The 22,119-nt window shown below is 45.7% G+C and overlaps 1 protein-coding gene across 2 annotated transcripts in view; it reads right to left on the reverse strand.

Annotated features, from left to right (window-relative positions):
- Positions 1–12,481: 12,481 nt before the first annotated feature.
- Positions 12,482–22,119, reverse strand: part of PDYN (prodynorphin) — a 39,732-nt gene continuing 30,094 nt past the window's right edge. For both annotated transcript variants that reach the window (XM_040330384.1, XM_040330383.1), the window contains exons 2-3: positions 17,611–17,759; positions 12,482–14,139 (exon numbers count right to left, since the gene is read on the reverse strand). In XM_040330384.1, the coding sequence (XP_040186318.1) occupies positions 13,435–14,139; positions 17,611–17,739 (834 nt within the window). In that variant the 5' untranslated portion in view covers positions 17,740–17,759 and the 3' untranslated portion in view covers positions 12,482–13,434. The remainder of the gene's footprint in view (positions 14,140–17,610; positions 17,760–22,119) is intronic.

Below are 22,119 nucleotides of genomic sequence, written 5' to 3' on the forward strand. Positions count from 1 at the left end.
ATTAGACGTGACTTACGTCCATCCCTATTCACGGACGACTCACGCAAAAAATAAAAAAAATTCAAATTTCGACGCGGGAACGACGGCCATACTTAACATGACAAGTCTATCTATACGCCGCAAAATAGCAGCTTTAACTATACGCCGGAAAAAGCCGACTAGAGACAACGTAAGAGAATGCGACGGCCGCGCGTACGTTCGTGGATCGTCGGAAAAAGCTAATTTGCATACCCGACGCGGAAAACGACGCAAACTCCACCCAGCGGACGCCAAAGTATTGCACCTACGTTCCGAAGGCTTACGAAGCCGTACGCCTGTCAGATCAAACCCAGATGCCGTCGTATCTTGGTTTGAGGATTCAAACTAAAGATACGACGCGGGTAATTTGAAAGTACGCCGGCGTATCAGTAGATACGCCGGCGTACTCTCTCTCTGGATCTGGCCCGTTGTGTTTACACTAACATCTCCCTGTTCTATCTCTCCGTGCGACTATCACGGGTATGCCGGCGGGGATCGAGTCCGCGGGACCAGCGGTCGGGCTCACGGAGATCGCGGCGGGTGCGCGCGCACGTCCACAACAACCGCTTCTTAAAGGGGACGTGTATATATACGTCCTTCTGCCTGCCCGTGCCATTCTGCAGACTGCAGACTGCAGACGTATATAAGCGGTTAAGGTGACGCAGTGCCGTTTCGCAAAAAAATGGCCTGGTCATTAAGGGGGCAAATCCTTCCAGTCCTCAATTAGTTAAACTATGAAAGGGGTTCCTTATTTACTCAAATAATAATGTGATTCACAGATTATCGGGCAGTTGATTTTGCGTAGTGCTTTTTGCACTAATACATGTTCTTCTTCTCTCCCATCTGAGAAAGTTAAGCTGTTTACCAATGCAGTGAAAGCAGATGGCCTTGTGTCTCTTCTTCCCATTAACCACTCTTGTTATTTATATTGCTTGCCTGTACCATTATTCATTATATTCTCACCAAGGCTTGAAGAAGTATGTGGATCTTTTATTTTTTTATTTTATTATTATTGTTCCCATGGAAACATAGAACAAACAGCCAACCTAAGGCATGGAACATACACAGGTATACGTCTTTAACCTTGTTTGTGAATGGGCGCAATCTAAATGGCGGAAATGGATAATACGAGAAGGGTTGAATGCGGCATGAGGATTGTGGGGGTGGCAGAGTCATTTAGACAGGAAGTAAGATGCATTGCTCATAGGACCCCTCTTGACTTCCTGAAATACCAAAGGGGGGGGGGGGGCGGTGCTTTTATATATATATATATATATATATATATATACAGTAGTGGGTAAAATGATTATTTGATTCCCTCTAGATTTTGCACGTTTTCCCACTTACATAGAAATGAAGGGTCTATCATTTTTATCAGAGGTGTATTTTATATGATAGAGACAGAAGATCAACCAAAAATCCGGAAAAAAAAACACAAATGTTATAAATGGAGTTGCAGTTCAGTAAGTAAAATCAATATTTGATCACCAAGCAAAATACTACTTAGTAGTCGGTGGAGAAACCCTTGTTGGGAAGCACAGAGGTCAGACGTTTCTTGTAGTTGGTGGAGAAACCCTTGTTGGGAAGCACAGAGGTCAGACGTTTCTTGTACTTGGTGGAGAAACCCTTGTTGGGAGGCACAGAGGTCAGACGTTTCTTGTAGTTGGTGGAGAAACCCTTGTTGGGAAGCACAGAGGTCAGACGTTTCTTGTAGTTGGTGGAGAAACCCTTGTTGGGAAGCACAGAGGTCAGACGTTTCTTGTATTTGGTGGAGAAACACTTGTTGGGAAGCACAGAGGTCAGACGTTTCTTGTAGTTGGTGGAGAAACCCTTGTTGGGAAGCACAGAGGCCAGACGTTTCTTGTAGTTGGTGGAGAAACCCTTGTTGGGAAGCACAGAGGCCAGACGTTTCTTGTAGTCGGTGGAGAAACCCTTGTTGGGAAGCACAGAGGTCAGACGTTTCTTGTAGTCGGTGGAGAAACCCTTGTTGGGAGGCACAGAGGTCAGACGTTTCTTGTAGTTGGTGGAGAAACCCTTGTTGGGAAGCACAGAGGTCAGATGTTTCTTGTAGTTGGTGGAGAAACCCTTGTTGGGAAGCCCAGATGTCAGACGTTTCTTGTAGTTGGTGGAGAAACCCTTGTTGGGAAGCACAGAGGCCAGACGTTTCTTGTAGTTGGTGGAGAAACCCTTGTTGGGAAGCACAGAGGTCAGACGTTTCTTGTAGTTGGTGGAGAAACCCTTGTTGGGAAGCACAGAGGCCAGACGTTTCTTGTAGTTGGTGGAGAAACCCTTGTTGGGAAGCACAGAGGTCAGACGTTTCTTGTAGTTGGTGGAGAAACCCTTGTTGGGAAGCACAGAGGTCAGACGTTTCTTGTAGTTGGTGGAGAAACCCTTGTTGGGAAGCACAGAGGTCAGACGTTTCTTGTAGTTGGTGGAGAAACCCTTGTTGGGAAGCCCAGAGGTCAGACGTTTCTTGTAGTTGGTGGAGAAACCCTTGTTGGGAAGCACAGAGGTCAGACGTTTCTTGTAGTTGGTGGAGAAACCCTTGTTGGGAAGCACAGAGGCCAGACGTTTCCTGTAGTTGGTGGAGAAACCCTTGTTGGGAAGCACAGAGGTCAGACGTTTCTTGTAGTTGGTGGAGAAACCCTTGTTGGGAAGCACAGAGGTCAGACGTTTCTTGTAGTTGGTGGAGAAACCCTTGTTGGGAAGCACAGAGGTCAGACGTTTCTTGTAGTTGGTGGAGAAACCCTTGTTGGGAAGCACAGAGGCCAGACGTTTCCTGTAGTTGGTGGAGAAACCCTTGTTGGGAAGCACAGAGGTCAGACGTTTCTTGTAGTTGGTGATCAGGTCTCCACACATCTCAGGAGGGATTTTGCTCCTCTCTTCTTTACAAATCCTTAATCACTTCTATACCGGGCACTTTCGCCCCTTCCTGACCAGGACAATTTGCAGCTTTCAGCGCTGTCACACTTTGAATAACAATTGCGCGGTCATGCAACACTGTACCCAAACCATATTTTTTTTTTTTAAATAATTTTCTTCCCACAAATGGAGCTTTCTTTTGGTGATATTTGATCGTTTCTGTAATAAAATTTTGTTTTCTCCTTCACTGATAAGGTGGCACTGATGGGCACTGATGAGGAGGCACTAATATGTTGAATTGATGGGCACTGATGGAGGGCACTGATGGGCACTAATAGATGGCATTAATAGGCAACACTAATGATGAGGTATTGACTGGCATCTGACATGGGCACTGACAGGCGTTACTGAGGGGCACTGATTGGCACTTTGGTGGGCACTGACTGGCAGCTGTGGTGGCACCTCTGATGGGAGCTGAGCTGATAATGATCTACAGATACACCGGCGTAATTCGAAAATCCCGCCGGCGTATCATTGTTTTGTATTCTCAAAACAATATACGTCAGAATTAGGCTAGGATCCAACTGGTGTAAGTCACTTACACTGTCTGATCCTAAATGCAAAACTACGCTGGCCGCTAGGTGGCTTTTCCGTTGATTTCAGCGTCGCATATGCAAATGAGCCGATTCTCGAATTCCCGAAAGTTTTTGCGCCGCTTCGCCGTAGTTTACGCCGTTTCCGTAAGCGTAAGGTTACCCCTGCTATATGAGGGGTAACCTTACGTCGGTCTGCCGTATGCCATTTTAAGTATGGCCGTCGGGACAGCGTCAGGTTTTTCCGTCGTTTACGTAACTCGTCGCGAATAGGGCTGTGCGTTAATTACGTTCACGTCGAAACCAATTGATTTGCGGCGTACTACGGAGCATGCGCAATGGGCTACGTTTAAGGCCGGCGCATGCACAGTTCGTTCGGCACGGGGGCGCGCTTAATTTAAATACAAGCCGCCCCCTTTGAATTACGCGGGGATACGCCGGGCCATTTACACCACGCCGCCGCAAATTACGGAGCAAGTGCTTTGAGAATACGGCACTTGCTCCACTAAGTTGCGGCGGCGTAGTGTAAATAGCTTACGCTACGCTACGCCAAAATCTACGTGAATCTGGCCCGAAGTGTTTAAAGGTTTCTTGGCTGTTGCTTGACAACTCAAAAAAAAAAAATGCAAAAAGTATTTTGTTGAAAGAAAAAGTATTTTGATGCAAAAAAATAAATAAAATATTCTCATGCAAATAAAGTATTTTGATGGAAAAAGGGCATTCTAAGGTAAAAAAAAAATATTTTAAAGTAAAAAAAAGGTATTTTGACGAATATGCAAAGAAGAAAAAAAATCTTGGCCGTTCACTGTGTTAAATTTATATAAAACAAGAAATGCAATCAATTTCCAGTAAGGAGGAGCTCGACCCGCCAGCAGCAACTCAACACAAAAATATTGGGTTTCTAGCTGAACTGAACCTTTAAAAAAAACAAAAGGATACAACAGCAAGACAGGCAAGCTTGAGTTACGAGGCTCTGTAATTATGCATGCAGCAGTTTTTGTTGAGAGCCAAGAGGTTATACAACGTTTATTAAAGTTGAAGTAATTTACGACAGTAACTGATCAATATCCTGGATCAGCAGAATAATGAGGAATATCATTAGAAGCTCAACGGCAACTTGAATTGGCACAACGCAATGTTCAGTAATGCGGTCTGCAGAGAGTCTTCAATTCCCTAATAAACACAGAGCTCTGTTACTGTATATCCTTCTGGCTGTTATCATTGTGAATACACTTTTGTGATATGCTTGTATTATAATCATTATACAGTAGGGTAGGGTGACCAGACGGTCCCCAGATTGAGGACACTGTCCCCGGACCAAGTCTGTCCCCGGGTTTTGTCCCCGGATTGCAGGGCTGGACTGGGACAAAGATTTGGCCCTGGACTTCATCCACACTGGCCCACTTTGACAGGTCTCTCCCATGGCGGCCGGACAACTCCCGCACCCCCCCGGCGGCCGGCCACCCAAGCCCCCTCTCCCCCTTCACTAGCCACTAGCCGACAGTGGGGCAGATTCAGGTAGCTTTTACGGCGGCGTATCTCCAGATACGCCGCCGTAATTTGAAATCTGCGCCGGCGTATCGTTACGCCAATTCTCAAAGGCAGATACGCTTAAAAAATAGGCTTCCGCCGACGTAACTTGAATGCGGCGGCGTATAATTGTGTGCACTATTACGTTGACAGCTAGGGGCGCTTCCATTGTTTTCGGCGTAGAATATGCAAATTACCTAGTTACGTCGATTCACGAACGTACGTGCGCCCGGCGGTAGTTTTTTTACGTCGTTTGCGTAAGGCTTTTTTTGGGCGTAACGTTGCTCCTGCTATTAGGAGGGGCAGCCAATGTTAAGTATGGACGTCGTTCCAGCTTCGAAATTAGAATTTTTTACGCCGCTTGCGTAAGACGTTCGCGAATAGGGCTGGACGTAATTTACGTTCAGGTTGAAACCAATACGTCGTTGCGGCGTACTTGAGAGCAATGCACACTGGGATATGTACACGGACGGCACATGCGCCGTTCGTAAAACACGTCAGGTCATCACACATTAGCATAAAACATGCTCCCCCTTCCACATTTGAATTACGCGGGCTTACGCCAGCCCCATTTACACTACGCCGCCTCAACTTATGGAGCAAGTGCTTTGTGAATACTGCACTTGCTCCTGTAAGTTGCGTCGGCGTAGCGTAAATACAATACGCTGCGCCGCCGTAACTAGGCGCGCAGGTACCTGAATCTACCCCAGTCAGTGCAGAATTTAAAAAAAAAATCTGAATTACACACTCCCACTCCGCCGCTCCTACTAGCTTAGGGGGGTGTATTTTTTTCCATTATCTGTGCCCCTTTCTGATGATAAAGTGCTGGTTCCGGTGAATATCCATTTGGCTTCGCTCGCATGTTCCTCTGCCTTGGCTCAAGTCCGGGCCAGTCGCCTGCCTGCTTATCTCCTTGCTTTCCCTGGTGGAGTGATCTTCCTCCATTCCCCACCCAGTAGTAGCCGGGGGCCCGGAGAGTAAGACTTGACAGGCTGTGAGGCGGGCGGCGATGGGCAGAGAGTCGCTGATTGCCATCATTACTATTAAAAAAAATATATGTACGTCGCGAGTTGCCGAAAGAAGCCGGACTGCGAGTGGGCTCTATTAGGCGCCTGCGCACCGACGTTCGGCTTCTTTCGGCAACTCGTGACGCGCTGTATGCGCCGGTCAGGAGCATGTCAATCATTTAGCATTTGAATAGGAATGCCCAGTCCCGCAGGATTACATACCCGGAAGCCGCGGTGAAAATATAGATAAAACGGTATTACGGCGAGAAAGTAAAAAAGGTCAGCACAATTGTCACTACTCGGCTCACTATAATGTTAGAATTTTTTTTTAGGGTGAAGCCCCCGCTTTAATAAAAAAAAGTTCAGTTGTTGGGTAGCGTTGGAATAGGCTTCCCTGAAGAGATGAGCTTTCAGTGATTGCTCAAAGATGGACAGCTTGGGGAGATCCAGAGAATGGGAGAGGCTCTGGAGAAGTCCTGGAGGTGACCATTGGAAGCGGTAAAGAGGGAGCTTGAGAGCAGGAGGTCTTGGGAAGAATGGAGAGTAAGGTTTGGTTTGGTTGGTTTGAGGCGAGGTTGGCGATACAGCTCTGGGAAGAGTTGTGGATGGCTTTGTATATTGTTGTCTTTTAATTGTTGGACAAGTGATTGACAATGGAGGGATTGGTAAAGACGGGGTGGTGGTTGGTAAGAAGGATGAGTCTTGCAGGAGCATTCATAAGACTGATGAGGGGGGGGGGGGGGGGATAGCCTGTGTAGAAGTAGACCAACAAGGAGGAAGTTGCCATAGTCGGGGTGAGAGATTACAAGGGAGGGAATTAGTAGTTGGGTGGTGTCATTGGTTAGGAAGGGGCATATGTTAGAAATGTTATGGAGGTATAGGCAACAAGATTTGGATGTGGGGTTGAAACTACAGGTCAGAGTTCAGGATTACGCCCAGCACCCTGGCGTGATGGGAGGGTCTGACATCTATACCATTGATCTGGATGAAAATTTAGGAAGATGGGGGAGATACCGTATTTATCGCGGTATAACGCGCTCCCGCGTATACCGCGCACCCCTAATGTTGCCCCCAAAATTCCTGTAAAAAAAAAAAGTTATATGATTTTATTACTTACAGTTTTGGTGTCTTCCCAGCGTCCATCGTCCGGTCCGGCGTCCGTCTGCGGCCTCGATGGTGTCTTCCCGGCTTCTCCAGCGCGCGCCTCACGTCGAGTCCCCGCTTTCCGCGCTCAGTTCGAACGCCTCCGCCGACATATACCAAGTGCGGTACACTCGGGTACATTCGGTAAGGCTCGGCTTAGCTCGCGCTCACTCTCTGTGACGTTTATGCGTGAGCACGAGCTAAGCCGAACCTGGCCGAATGTACCCGAGTGTAATGCACTCGGTATATGTCGGCGCAGGATTTCAAACAGAGCGCGGGAAGCGGCTATCGGCGTATATCGCGCACCCACGATTTCCCCCTTATTTTAAGGGGAAAATAGTGCGCGATATACGCCGATAAATACGGTAATATGAGCTAATTTTTACGTTATAGAAAGATTTCGCTTTAGGTAGTGGTGGAACATCCATACTGATATGCCAGCTAATGAATTAGTATATAGAATGAGTGGAATATGCGATCACACAGCTATCCATATCACTACTGTAGCTCAGATCCAACTGTCCTTTTTCAAAGACCCCTTTTTTCTTCACAGCTACAGTATATATCAGTGATGGGGAACCTCGGCACCCCAGATGTTTTTCCCATGATACTAATGCACCCTGCAGTGTAGTTGGGCATCATGGGAAATGTAGTTCCAAAACATCTGGGGTGCCAAGGTTCACCATCACTGCCATATATCCATATACAGCTCCTTATCTCTTATGTACAGTACAGTAATTTTGGATTAGTAAAAAGAAAAACTATGGCCAGGATTCACCGCGTAAGTGCACAGATGCGCCGTCGTATATATGCGCCTGATTCTTAATACAATATACGCCTAAAATTTGGCTTCATCCGGCCGACGTAAGTTTCCTACGCCGTCGGAGCCTGGGCGCATATTTACGCTGGCCGCAAGGGGCGCTTCCATAGATTTACGCGTCGAATATGCAAATGACCGAGATACGCTGATTCACGAACGTACTTGCGCCCGTCGCAGTAGTATACGCCGTTTACGTAAGGCGTACGTCCGGCGTAAAGTTATTCCACCTATAGGAGGCGCATCCCATGCAAAGGTATGGACGACGGAACAGCCGTCGTATTGTACGCCGTTTACGTAGTAGTACGTGAATGGGGCTGGGCGTAGGTTACGTTAACGTCGTAGGCATTGAGCCGTCGTATCTTAGGGAGTATGTTCGACGTGATTCTGAGCATGCGCGCGCATGCGTCGTTCGTTCGGACCATCATTTGCATGGGGTCACGGTTCATTTAAATGAATCACGCCCACCGTCCACCTACTTTGAATTAGGCGAGCTTACGCCAAATGATTTACATTACGCTGGCGCAACGTAGGGAGCTTTGTGAATACTCTGCTTGCCTCTCTGGGATACGTCGGTGTAGCGCATATGAGATACGCTACGCCGGAACAAAGATGCGCTGATCTACCTGAATCTGGCCCTATGATTGTCAAGGAGTTAGTGTGGTCAGAGACCTCACACTCACAGGGGCCTCGCGGCTGCCTAATTTGCCTGTGATTAATACTAATGTCGGCGTCATCGGATCTCTCTATTACCCCTCTCTCTTTCTCACCTCCCCCCTCTTGCATTGGCTGAATATGTCTGATGGGTGAGGAGGGTGCCCTGGATATGGTGCTGATCACCTGTGTGCTTGATCCGTTCATTTTCTGCAGCCATTTTTCTTGCTTGAATTATTTTTCCCCTTATGGGCGTGAGCGGGGGCCTCATGTCTAAGTTTTGCCTAAGGCCTCACAAAGAATAGAGCCGCCTCTGAGTGTGGTCCATTTGTGTCATAAGTGCTTGGCATGGCCCCCCCCCCCCCCCCACAAGAGGTATGGAGTCTATGAGGACTGCCCAGTCTTCAACAAGGGCCTCCTTAATGAGTTTCAACGCATGGCATTGTGATGTTGGAATTTCTGGGTTTTATCTTCAATAAACTTTATTGGTCTGTAGGTTACATTTAGCGTCATGCCCCGCCAAAAGACCCTTGTCTCTCCAAGAGGACCCCAGCTATGTGCAGCTTTCAACTGTTTAATAACATTTCCTAGAGAAGAAGTTGGACCTTGTTAGCCTGAACCTGTGGCCAGCTGTGGATAGTCAAGAGTCCACCTAGAGCAGCACCATTTGTAGTATCTTTCATGGAATCCTGGCTCAGTTTAAGGCTGGGTTCACACTACTACACTACTTTCATCCTACTTTGCTCTGTGTTCAATGTTTCCCTATGAGAGCGTCTTGTAGCGTCCTACACAAGTCGGTCCGACTTTGAAAATGCTCCCTGTACTACTTTTGGTCCTACATTGATTCTACTTCAGGCCCATTGAATATCATTGAAGTCGGACCAAAGTAGTATCCTGTTCATGAAAGTAGGATGGATGTAGGACCAATGTAGGATAAATGTAGGACCAATGTAGCAGAGCAAAGTAGGATGAAAGTAGTGTAGTAGTGTGAACCCAGCCTAAAGCTGAACTGCAGGGAATTGCAGTGGGGCTCCCCAAGTAATGGATTAAATGCATGTATTTGTCCAGGGTACTATTTAAAAGCACCTCTCCTCTGACGATATGTGTGGAAGGACCCCTTTTGTCCTCATTTAGAAAGCAGAATTTATGGTCCTGCTTTGTATCTGATGACCTCAGAGTGCAAAGAGAGAGCTTCGAAGAGTAGAGGCTTCAGGGGATCGGGTCGCAGAGAACAAGGTGAGAGAACAAAGGGGAAGGAAGTGCCAGCTACAGTAAGTGTAGTATCCCACAGGGCCGATCCTAGGGTCACAGACGCCTGGGTGTAGAAATATTTCTGGCACCCCCACATGGTCAGAGACTGCAGACATAGTACAGGAGATGGTCAGAGACTTCAGACATGAAACAGGAGATGGTCAGAGATATTTCACCCGGGACAAAGAATCAGTTTGGTGCCCCCCCCCCCCCCCCTTATGGGACAAGATTAGGCAGAAGTGAGAAACTCCCAGGCCATAGCTGTTGAGTCAGCTATCTGTCCCCTTCCCCATGCTTCTCTGTTCCCCCCAGGTAAGCGCTGCGGGAAGGGAGAGACAGAGGAGCGGAGGGGGGCAGCGGTCCGCTGTTACTGAAGCCGGCCCACTGAGCCATCGGCCCACCGGGAAACTCCCTGTAGTTCCAATGGCCAGTCCATCCCTGTAGAAAACCCACCTTCTAGATAAGACGCCACAAACTCCACACACAGAAAATGACTGAACACAAAATGTATTTATTAAGAGCAATAAAGTCATCTATTTCTTCACATAGTTACAAGGGCTTGCCGGACTTGAGATATATATTGTCTAGGGTGATTCACAGAATGCAGAGGAGGCTTGCTGCTTACAAAAAAACGGTAATGACAGCGTTGGTTCGTTAACTGTACGAAGGAAAGAAGAAATAAAAAGAAAAGACGGTGTCTTGTTGTAGCGGTATATGGAGAGAGAGAGGAAAAAAAAAAAAAAAACAGCTGTACAATTTCATCCATCGGAATCAAAGGAGGGCGTCAAGTGCAGGAGAGGAGGGCTGGGTGGGAGGTGGTGGAAAAAGTAGTCATATGAAACAGACCTGTCCCGTCTTTAAACACCTTCTACTACTTCCTGATAAGTGGACCCTTAAAACAGGTGCAAGTCAACTGTCTCCAGACTGTAGCTGTCAAAACGGATTTATTTTGGTTTTAGGACTGCCTTATCTACCTGTATGTGGCATTAGTAAATCACAAAAATGTTTGCGGTCAATAGAGAGCTTGCAACTTAAATCTGTAAATAGGGAGAAGAAACGCAAGAGTTTTCTTAACCACTTCCCGCCCAGCCGCCGCAGTTCTACTGCGGCAGGTTGGCTCTCCTACTCAAATTGCTGCCACTGTACGTTGGGCGAGTACACGGCGATTTGTGGGCACGCACATGTGTGCCCATTGGCTAGCAGGGGAGCCAATCGTCGGTTGTCCGCCGGCCACCCGCGATCGCTCCACAGAGAGGCAGAACGGGGATCTGCCAGTGTAAACAAGCAGATCCCTGTTCTGTCAGGGGAGTAGAGTGAGATTGTCTGTTCCTAGTGATTAGGAACAGTGGGCCAGATTCACGTAGAATTGCGGAGGCGTAACGTATCGTAGATACGTTACACCACCGCAAGTTTTCATCGCAAGTGCCTGATTCACCAAGCACTTGCGTGAAAACTTACGCTGGCAGCCTCCGGCGTAAGCCCGCGTAATTCAAAGGGGCGTATGCCATTTAAATTAGGCGCGCTCCCGCGCCGGACCTACTGCGCATGCTCCGTTTTGAAATTAGCCCCGGGCTTTGCGCGAAGTGATGTCATTTTTTCTAACGGCGACGACGTGCGATGTGCGTAGCGTACTTTCGTATTCCCGGACGTTTTACGCAAGACAAACATTTTTTTAAATTTCGACGCGGGAACGACGGCCATACTTTAAACAACACATACGTGTGCTGTCTAAAGTTAGGGCAGGTCAAACGACGCTTAAAATTGCGACGGGAAACTATACTAGCGATGACGTACCGAATGCGAAAATCCGTCGTGGATCGCCGTAACTGCTAATTTGCATACCCGACGCTGGAATACGACGCAAACTCCCCCCAGCGGCGGCCACGGTACTGCATCCTAAGATCCGACAGTGTAAAACAATTACACCTGTCAGATCTTAGGGATATCTATGCGTAACTGATTCAATGCTGTATCTCCGCTGTGAATCTAGCCCTGTGATCTTTCTCTACTCCCTGTCAGTCCACTCCCCCCCCACCCCAGTTAAAAAGCACCTCCCTATGGAACATTTAACTTTTTGATCGCAGCTGGTGTTAACCCCTTCCGTGCCAGTGACATTTATACAGTAAACAGTACATTTTTATAGCACTGATCGCTGTATAAATGTCACTAGTCCCAAAAAAAGTGTCAAAATGTCCGATCTGTCTGCTGCAATGTCGCAGTCCCGCTAAAAATCGCAGATCACCATCATTACTAGTAAAAAAAAAAATAATACTAATAAAAATGCCATAAATCTATCCCTTATTTTGTAGACGCAAAAACTTTTGCACAAACCAATCAATATACGCATTTTTTTTTTTACTAAGAATATGAAGAATACGGCCTAAACTGAGTAAGAAATGTGTTTTTCATTTTTTGGGGATGTTTATTATAGCAAAAAGTAAAAAATATTGGTTATTTTCAAAATTCTCGCTCTTTTTTTGTTTATAGCGCATAGAAATAAAAAACCGCAGAGGTGATCGAATACCACCAAAAGAAAGCTCTATTTGTCAGGGAAAAAAGGACGTCAATTTTGTTTGGGTACAACGCAATTGTCAGTTAAAGCGACGCAGTGCCATATTGCAAACAAAATGGCTTGGTCAGGAAGTGAGTAAATCCTTCCGGGGCTGAAGTGGTTAAATTATTAAACCACATCAACACCTGGAGAAGAAGAGATAGCAATGCTGGCACTGTAACATACAACTTACTACAATACCCTTGTTGGGTAGACTGTTGCTTTATATATTCTGAGCGTATGTAGTGTTTTCTACAGACTTTAGGTGATGTGGTCTTCAGGGTACAGGATATAAAGTCTTTATGCCAAGGCGCTAAACACCTAGCTGTAGGGGATAACGGTCCAAAACATGTGCAGCTGACAATACCAATAGAGTCTATGGCAGTGATGGCGAACCTTGGCACCCCAGATGTTTTGGAACTACATTTCCCATGATGATCATGCACTCTGCAGAGCAATTTGAGCACCATGGGAAATGTAGTTCTAAAACATCTGGGGTGCCGAGGTTCGCCATCACTGGTCTATGGTGAGTGACTATTGTTTGTTCTTACCATAGGCTACATGGTATAACTACTTCCTTTAAGGGAAACCTGAGAGGATTGCGTAGCATGCCATTGCTGACCTCCTCAGGCTTCAGTATTTTCTCACCGTCACTGACCTGAAACAAGCACGTGGCCAATGAAGTCTGGTCGGCATACTTGTTTCAGTATAGACACCATTGGATCAAGCATAGCAGACAGGTGTTTTGCATTTACAGGAGAAGGGATCAGCGACAGCAACCAAAATTCCTTGGAGGCAGCCATTTTGTGAGCTGATTATTATGTGGCCTACTAACTAGGAATTCAAGTGAATTGACCAAGCCCACATAATGTCTGCTCTGGTTGTATACTGGAGGCAGGTCCACTTTGACTGAAGCAATGAGATATGAAGGGAGCAGTATTTAAGGATTTGAGATGGTTTTCCTCCTTCCACCACCTCCCGTTTACCTTCAGCACACATGACTATATCTTAAAGATCAGACAACTCCCCTGAAAAGGTGTTGGGCTCCTCTTCTGATCTTGCTATGACCTTAAACTGGCGCCTGAGAAATCCGCCATACCTCTTCTGATTGTCCCACTTTAACTTGGGCCGAATCCTGCGCATGAACCCACCATAGCGTTTCTGAAGTTCCGCCACTCCATGCTCTGTTTCTACCCCCTGCTCCGTCTCCACTTCCTCCACTCCTTGGTCCGGGGAAATCTCTGGGTCGATGAATCTCTTCTTCAAGTCCACACCCTGTAAGTTCTCCGTGCTTCTCTTGGGGTACTTGCGTAGGAACCCCCCATAACGCTTTTTCTCATCTTTTGTGCTCCATGCTTGGTTGTGCTCCTCTGATTCCTCACTGATCTCTGTTTCCTGATCTGGGTCAGCCATCTCCAAGATGTCCCTCTCTCCATACTTGTGTAAGAGACCGCCATAGGCCTTCCCATCTTCACCTCGAAAGACACCGCTCTCTCGTTTTGGAGAGCTGAACAAGAACTTGTTCTTATCCAGTTTTTTCATAAACCCTCCGTAGCGCTTTTCTGGCACCTCTTGAAGGTCTGCAGAGGTGGGCACTCGCTCCTGTTCCCTTTTAGAGACTTCAAGAATGGTTCCTAAAGGAGAAAGGATTGTTTCACACCGTTCCCACTCTGTAACAGATGACAGGGACCCTTCACACTGTAAAGAGCAGACCTGTAAGAGAATTCATAGTGTTAACTACAGTACGGTTATCTGCTGGAAAATCATGACCTGAAAAATGTAGACATTCTTACATCTGATAATGACTACAGCTAGTTTAAAGGTTTTCATATAAGGGACCTTATCCATAAAAAGTGCCCTGAAAATAAAACAATTATTGAGGATAATGGTAATAGTCGGAAGAGTTTTGGAACTTGTGTCTTCTTACCCATTACTTCCAAACAGGGCCGATCCTAGGCGGGGTGCCAGGTGTGCAGTGAACCCAGGTGCCGCAGGGGGGGGGGGGGGCAGATCAATCTTATATTACAGCAGAACTAAACTCTCCTATACTTTATAGCCAAGGAAGTAGGCACTTTAGCTTCTGTTTGATCTGTGGTTGACATAGTGCTACACATGTGATCAGTTATGACACCAGTCATTTGATGAGCCGACAGGGTTTAGTTCCACTTAAAAAAAAAAGAATCTGTCAGAATCAGAGTTTAGCATCATAGGCTGCCCATAGACCTCAAAGGGAAAGGGTCATCAGATATACATTATCTGTCTGTAACTACAAACACATTGACACCAGCAATTTATTTTGCTTCCTTTACAAAGTTGCTTGGGAAATGTAGCTAGAATTGTAAGTATGAAAAAACGATGTAGCACAAAAAAAATGAGAAAACACAAAGTCCAAAATCTTCCCTGTTAGATAGTCCATCACCAATATATGCAATCTTCCATAATCTTCCAATACTACTTATCCTTTAACTCAGTGCAATCTATGTGCTCACCTCCCTCAGTGGACCTCAATTTCCATCAAGGTCATAAATGCAGATGTCCTCATGACCACAGGGAAGCCTCAAGCACACTTATTGTGTCTTCTTCTCCTCCACGTGTCGCAATCCCCCTCTGGAAATCTCCTTTCTTCAAACTCTTTTGGGTCATCGGGCAGCAGGCTGTCCTTTGAGAGCTTTATTAAGGATGGTTAGGGCTTGCTGCTTGGCTTCAACGGCCCATCTACTCTTCTCTTTTGGCTGTTTACTATGACAAACCTTCTGTCCAGCTACGACGTCCAAAAATTGGAGATAACGCCGCCAGAACAGAGGAAGTTAACCTTCAACACACATGTTCTGGTGCGCGACCTGGAGGGAAGCCTCAACCACACATCCTGTGCCTTTCCATGCGTCTACGGGTCACGCATCAGAGCGTGTGTGTTGAAGGTTAACTTCCTCTGTTCTGGCGGCATTATCTCTACCTTCTGGACGTCGTAGCTGGACAGGAGTTTTGTCATAGTAAACAGCCTGATGAGAAGAGTAGATGAGCCATTGAAACCAAACAAGCCCTAACCATCCTTTTTGAGAGCATCATTAAGGATGATTAGGGCTTGTTGCTTGGCTTCAATGGCCCAATGTGGTTGAGGCTTCCCTCCAGGTCGTGCACCAGAACATGTGTGTGGAAGGTTAACTTCCTCTGTTCTGGCAGAGTTATCCCCATCTTCCGGACATCACAGCTGGACAGGAGCTTTATCATAGTAAACAGCCTGATGAGAAGAGTAGATGAGCCATTGAAACCAAACAAGCCCTAACCATCCTTTTTGAGAGCATCATTAAGGATGGTTAGGGCTTGCTGCTTGGCTTCAACGGCCCATCTACTCTTCTCTTTTGGCTGTTTACTATGACAAACCTTCTGTCCAGCTACGACGTCCAAAAAGTGGAGATAACGCCGCCAGAACAGAGGAAGTTAACCTTCAACACACATGTTCTGGTGCGTGACCTGGAGGGAAGCCTCAACCACACATCTTGTGCCTTTCCATGTGTCTACGGGTCACGCATCAGAGCGTGTGTGTTGAAGGTTAACTTCCTCTGTTCTGGCGGCGTTATCTCTACCTTCTGGTCGTCGTAGCTGGACAGGAGCTTTGTCATAGTAAACAGCCTGATGAGAAGAGTAGATGAGCCATTGAAACCAAACAAGCCCTAAACATCCTTTTTGAGAGCATCATTAAGGATGATTAGGGCTTGTTACTTGGCTTCAATGGCCCAATGTGGTTGAGGCTTCCCTCCAGGTCGTGCACCAGAACATGTGTGTGGAAGGTTAACTTCCTCTGTTCTGGCAGAGTTATCCCCATCTTCTGGACATCACAGCTGGACAGGAGCTTTGTCATAGTAAACAGCCTGATGAGAAGAGTAGATGAGCCATTGAAATCAAACAAGCCCTAAACATCCTCAATGATGCTCTCAAAAAAAACAGCCTGCTGGTGGATGACCCAAAGGAGTTTGAAGATGGGAGATTTCCAGAGGAGGATTGCGGGTGGAGGAGGAGGAGACATAAAACTGTGATTGAGGCTTCCCTGTGGTCTTGAGGACACATGTTTATGACCTGGATTGAAATTGAGGTCCACTGAGGGAGGCGAGCACAAATATTGAGTTAAAGCATAAGAAGTATTGGAAGATTATGAAAGATTGCACATATTCTTGATATTGGTGATCTAAAAAGGAAGATTTTGGACTTTGTGGCTTTTCAAAAAACATTGGGCCAGATTCACGTAGGAGATACGACGGCGTATCTCCAGATACGCCGTCGTATGTCTGAGTCTGAGGCGTCGTATCTTGGCGCCTGATTCAAAGAATCAGATACGCCAAAATTTCTCTAAGATACGACCAGCGTAAGTCTCCTACGCCGTCGTATCTTAACTGCATATTTACGCTGGCTGCTAGGGGCGTGTACGCTGATTTACGCCTAGAAATATGTAAATCAGCTAGATACGTACGCCCGGCCGACGCAGTACAGATACGCCATTTACGTTAGGCTTTTTCCGGCGTAAAGTTACCCCTGCTCTATGAGGCGTACCAATGTTAGGTATGGATGTCGGAACAGCGTCGAATTTTTCACATTTTACGTCGTTTGCGTAAGTCGTTCGCGAATAGGGCTGGGTGTCATTTACGTTCACGTCGAAAGCATTGGCTTTTTGCGGGTTAATTTGGAGCATGCGCACTGGGATACTTTCACGGACGGCGCATGCGCCGTTTGTAAAAAGCGCCATTTACGCGGGGTCACAATAAATTTACATAACACACGCCCACATCTTCCACATTTGAATTAGGCGGGCTTACGCCGGCCTGTTTACGCTATGCCGCCGCAACTTTGCTTTGAGAATACTGCACTTGCCTGTCAAAGTTGGGGAGGCGTAACGTAAATAGGATACGTTACGCCCGCACAAAGATGCGCTCCCTACGTGAATCTGGCCCATTGTTTTTTTTTCATATTTACAGTTTTTTATGGTGTGGTGAAAAGCACTATTAAAGTTTAGCAGCAATTACCCTTTTTCACATTTATGCCACTAGATTTTATGTCATGGCGCTGATTGTATACATTCATTCAGTGTAGTTAGAATGATATTTTGTTTTGACCATGCATTACATAACTTCAGCTCTTCCCAGGCATAACATCTCCCCTATAAAATTTGATTCACCCTTATAGGAAACTTACCAATGGATTAAAGTGGGTATTGGTGAAGCGTAGCTGCATGGCACAGGAGAAGCACCAGGACACACAATCTGCACAGCTGGCTCTTGGGGCAGAGAAGCTCAGGAGCATGATCAGAAGCAGCAAGCCCATCGTGTCCAGATAAGGGAGCTCTGTAATGAGACAAGGAATCCGTTATAGTGGGGAATATACATATAGTACCAGGCAAATCATCATCAGGAAAAGGTTAACATTCATTTGGATTTTCTCTGCCGGAAATCATCCCATACAAGGTCCAGAGATAATATTGGAGTGTTCAGGATGAAAGATGAAGACATAAGAACACCACATTATATTCTTATACAGTGGAACCTTGGATTACGAGTATAATCCGTTCTAGAAGAACGCTTGTAATCCAAAGCACTCGCATATCAAAGCAAGTTTCCCTATAGAAGTCAATAGAAACAAAGACAATTTGTTCCACATTAACTTCTATGGCATGCAATACCGCATGTGGCCAGAGGTGGGGGGTGCCGGAAAGTTTTGGAAATACTTGGAGACCACTCGGCTGCACGCGGAAAGCCTCAGAAACCCTCAAAAACAGAGTATTTCCGAATGGCCCAGAGTGTCACCGGCGCCCCCGCATCCAAGTGTGGTACTGTGCACTGCAGAGTCTTGAATCCTGCTTGTGTTGTGAGACAACACTCACAAACCGAGTTAGGATTTAAAAAATTATAATTGCTCATATTGCGAAACGCTCGTTAACTGCTTTACTCGCAACCTGAGGTTCCACTGTACTTGTATATCAAGTCAAAATTTATGAAGACATTTTGCTTGTCTTGCAAAACACTCTCAAACCAAGGTTTTACTGTATTTTCCCTGCACAGTTGGTCCTCGTGACATTGTCTCTGGTATAAAAAAAAAGGGGGATGACAAAGCCAACATTTTTGAGCTGTCAGCAATAGAATGTGAGAATAAATGTGGAATAAATTTTCCTGGTGTCAACTGTCTAAGAATGAATTCTGCTATTCCTCCCGAGTATGGCGATACCACATGTGTGAGACTTTTACACAGCGTGGCCACATACAGAGGCCCAACATGCAGGGAGCACCTTCAGGCGTTCTGGAGCACCCAGACCAATTCTGACATTTTTCTCCTACATGTAAAAATCATCATGTATTTGCCAGAAAATTACATAGAACCCCAAAACATTGTGGCCCAGATTCACAAAGGAGATACGACGGCGTATCTCCAGAGTTGTGCCGTCGTATCTATGCGCCTGATTCTTAGAATCAGTTACGCATAGATTTCTGTTAGATCCGACCGGCGTAAGTCTCTTACGCCGTCGGATCGTAACTGCATATTTACGCTGGCCGCTAGGGGCGTGTACGCTGATTTACGCCTAGAAATATGTAAATCAGCTAGATACGCAAATTCATGAACGTACGCCCGGCCGATGCAGTACACATACGCCGTTTACGTTAGGCTTTTCCCGGCGTAAAGTTACCCCTGCTATATGGTGGCGTACATGCGGCGTACCAATGTTAAGTATGGACGTCGTTCCCGCGTCGAATTTTGAATATTTTACGTCGTTTGTGTAAGTCGTCCGTAAATGGGGCTGGACGTAATTTACGCTCACGTCAAAACCAATACGTCCTTGCGGCGTATTTGGAGCAATGCACACTGGGATATGTCCACGAACGGCGCATGTGCCGTTCGTGAAAAACGTCAATCACGTCGGGTCATGGTTATTTTACATAACACACGCCCCCCTGTTCCAAATTTGAATAAGGCGGGCTTACGCCGGCCTATTTACGCTACGCCGCCGCAACTTACGGAGCAAGTGCTTTGAGAATACAGCACTTGCCCGTCTAAGTTGCCGAGGCGTAACGTAAATCGGATACGTTACGCCCGCGCAAAGATACGCCGATCTACGAGAATCTGGCCCTATATATATGCTTTTTTAGCAAAGACCCTAGAGAATACAATGGCGGTCATTCCAACTTTTTATCTCGCACAGTATTTGTGCAGCAATTTTTCGAACTTGTTTTTCCTGGTGTCAACTGTCTAAGAATGAATATCCCCTCACTTATCCCCAACCCTCCCAAATAGGACACAGACCATAAAGAAAAAAAAAATCTGATAAAGGTCTTAAAGCGGGGGTTCACCCTATAAACCCCAAAAAAAATAAAAATGTTTTGTTCTTCCATAAAATCAGGCATTGTAGCGCGAGCTACAGTATGCCTGTCCCGATTTTTTTCCCCCGTACTCACCGTTTACTCGTACATCGAAGATACCGACTCCCCTCGGTGAATGGGCGTGCCTATGGAGACGGAGGATGATTGACGGCCGGCTCTGGCGCGTCACGCTTCTCCGAAAATAGCCGGAATAGGCTTGGCTCTTCACGGCGCCTGCGCATAGCCTGTGCGCAGGCGCCGTGAAGAGCCGAGACCTACTCCGGCTGTCTTCGGGGAGAGTGACGTGCCAGGGCCGGCCGTCAATCATCCTCCCTCTCCATAGGCACGCCCATTCCCCGCGGGAGCCGAAATCTATAATGTACGATTACAAGGTGAGTCCGGGGTTAAAAAAATCGGGACAGGCATACTGTAGCTCGCGCTACAATGCCTGTCTCGATGGTAAAATCATGTGAGTGAGGGTGAACTACCGCTTTAACCTTTCCATAATTTATCAAAAAAAAAAAAAAACAATTAAGGGGTTTAATATTCACTTTAAAGTACATTTTTCAAGAGAGAAATACGAAGACTAAAAGTTTACATGGTGTATTCATTTTCATGAACTAAATTAGCCTTTCTTAACGTAGATGAACCCTTGAAATAACTTTCTAATTTCAGTGGACCACTACTAAAAATTACTATATCTACAACTCATGATACATCAGTGTGATGGTCATTGGGAAGAATTATCCCCTTGCAGATGGCTAAAAAGGATCAATGGTGTCCTTGGGAACTTATCCGAGAGGCAGAAATTGATCATTGCTTAACCTCTTGACCACTGGGCACTTAAACCCCCTTCCTAACCAGATCAATTTCCAGCTTTCGGTGCTCTCATATTTTGAATGACAATTACTCAGTCATACAACACAGCACCCATATGACATTTTTGTCCCTTTTTCCACACAAATAGAGCTTTCTTTTAGTGGTATTTAATCACCATTGGGTTTTTTATTTTTTGCGCTATAAAAGAAAAAAAGACTGAAAATTCTGTAAAAAAAATTATTTTTTCTTGTTTCTGTTTTAAAATTTGTAATTTTTCTTCATAAATTTTGGCCAAAATGTATACTGCTACATATCTTTGGTAAAAATAAGTACAAATTGGTGGATATTATTTGGTCTTTGTGAAAGTTATAGAGTCCACAAGCTATGGTGCCAATATCTGAAAATTGATCACACCTGAAGTACCGACGCCCTATCTCATTTCTTGAGACCCTAACAAGCCAGAAAAGTACAAATACACCCCAAATGACCCCTTTTTGGAAAGAAGACATTCCAATGTATTTAGAAAAAGGCATGGTGAGTTTCTTGAAGTTGTCATTTTTTCCCCACAATTCTTTGCAAAATTAAGATTTTTTTTTTCTTTCACAAAATATTCATATTAGCAGGTTATTTCTCACACACAGCATATGCATACCACAAATTACACCCCAAAAAACATTCTGCTATTACTCCCGAGTATGGCAATACCACGTGTGAGACTTTTACACAGAGTGGCCACATACAGAGGCCCAACATGCAGGGAGCACCTTCACATGTGTGAGACTTTTACACAACGTGGCCACATACAGAGGCCCAACATGGAGGGAGCACCATCAGGCGTTCTGGAGCACCCAGGCCAATTCTGACATTTCTCTTCTACATGTAAAAATCATAATTTATTTGCTAGAAAATTACATAGAACCCCAAAAGATTATATATGTTTTTTTAGCAAAAAACCTAGAGAATACAATGGCGGTCATTACAACTTTTTATCTAGCACGGTATTTGCGCAGCAATTTTTCGAACGTGTTTTTGTGCTTAAAAAAAAAAAAACAGTAAAGTTAGCCCAATGTTTTTGCATAATGTGAAAGTTAGGCCGAGTAAATAGATGCCAAACATGTCACCCTTCAAAATTGCACACGCTCGTGGAATGGCGCCAAACTTCGCTACTTAAAAAACCCCATAGGCGACGCTTTAATTTTTTTTATTGGTTACATGTTTTTAGTTACAGAGGAGGTCTAGGGCCAAAATGATTGCTCTCGCTCTAACGTTCGCAGTGATACCTCACATGTGTAGCTTAAACACCGTTTCCATATGTCGGCGGGAATTACGTTTGCGTTCGCTTCTGCATGCGAGCACACTGGGACAGGGACGCTTTAAAAAAAAAAAATACATTTATTGTTCATTTTACTTTATTTATTTATTTTGTCCAGTACTGGCTGGCTGGCTAAGCAAATTCATAAAACTGTGAAGTATGGTGGTGGAAAAGTGATGGTTTTCAGTTGCTTTGCTGCTTCAGGACCTGGGCAGCTTGCACTCA

This window comes from Rana temporaria, chromosome 12 (genome assembly GCF_905171775.1).
Source record: "Rana temporaria chromosome 12, aRanTem1.1, whole genome shotgun sequence".
NCBI lineage: Eukaryota > Metazoa > Chordata > Amphibia > Anura > Ranidae > Rana > Rana temporaria.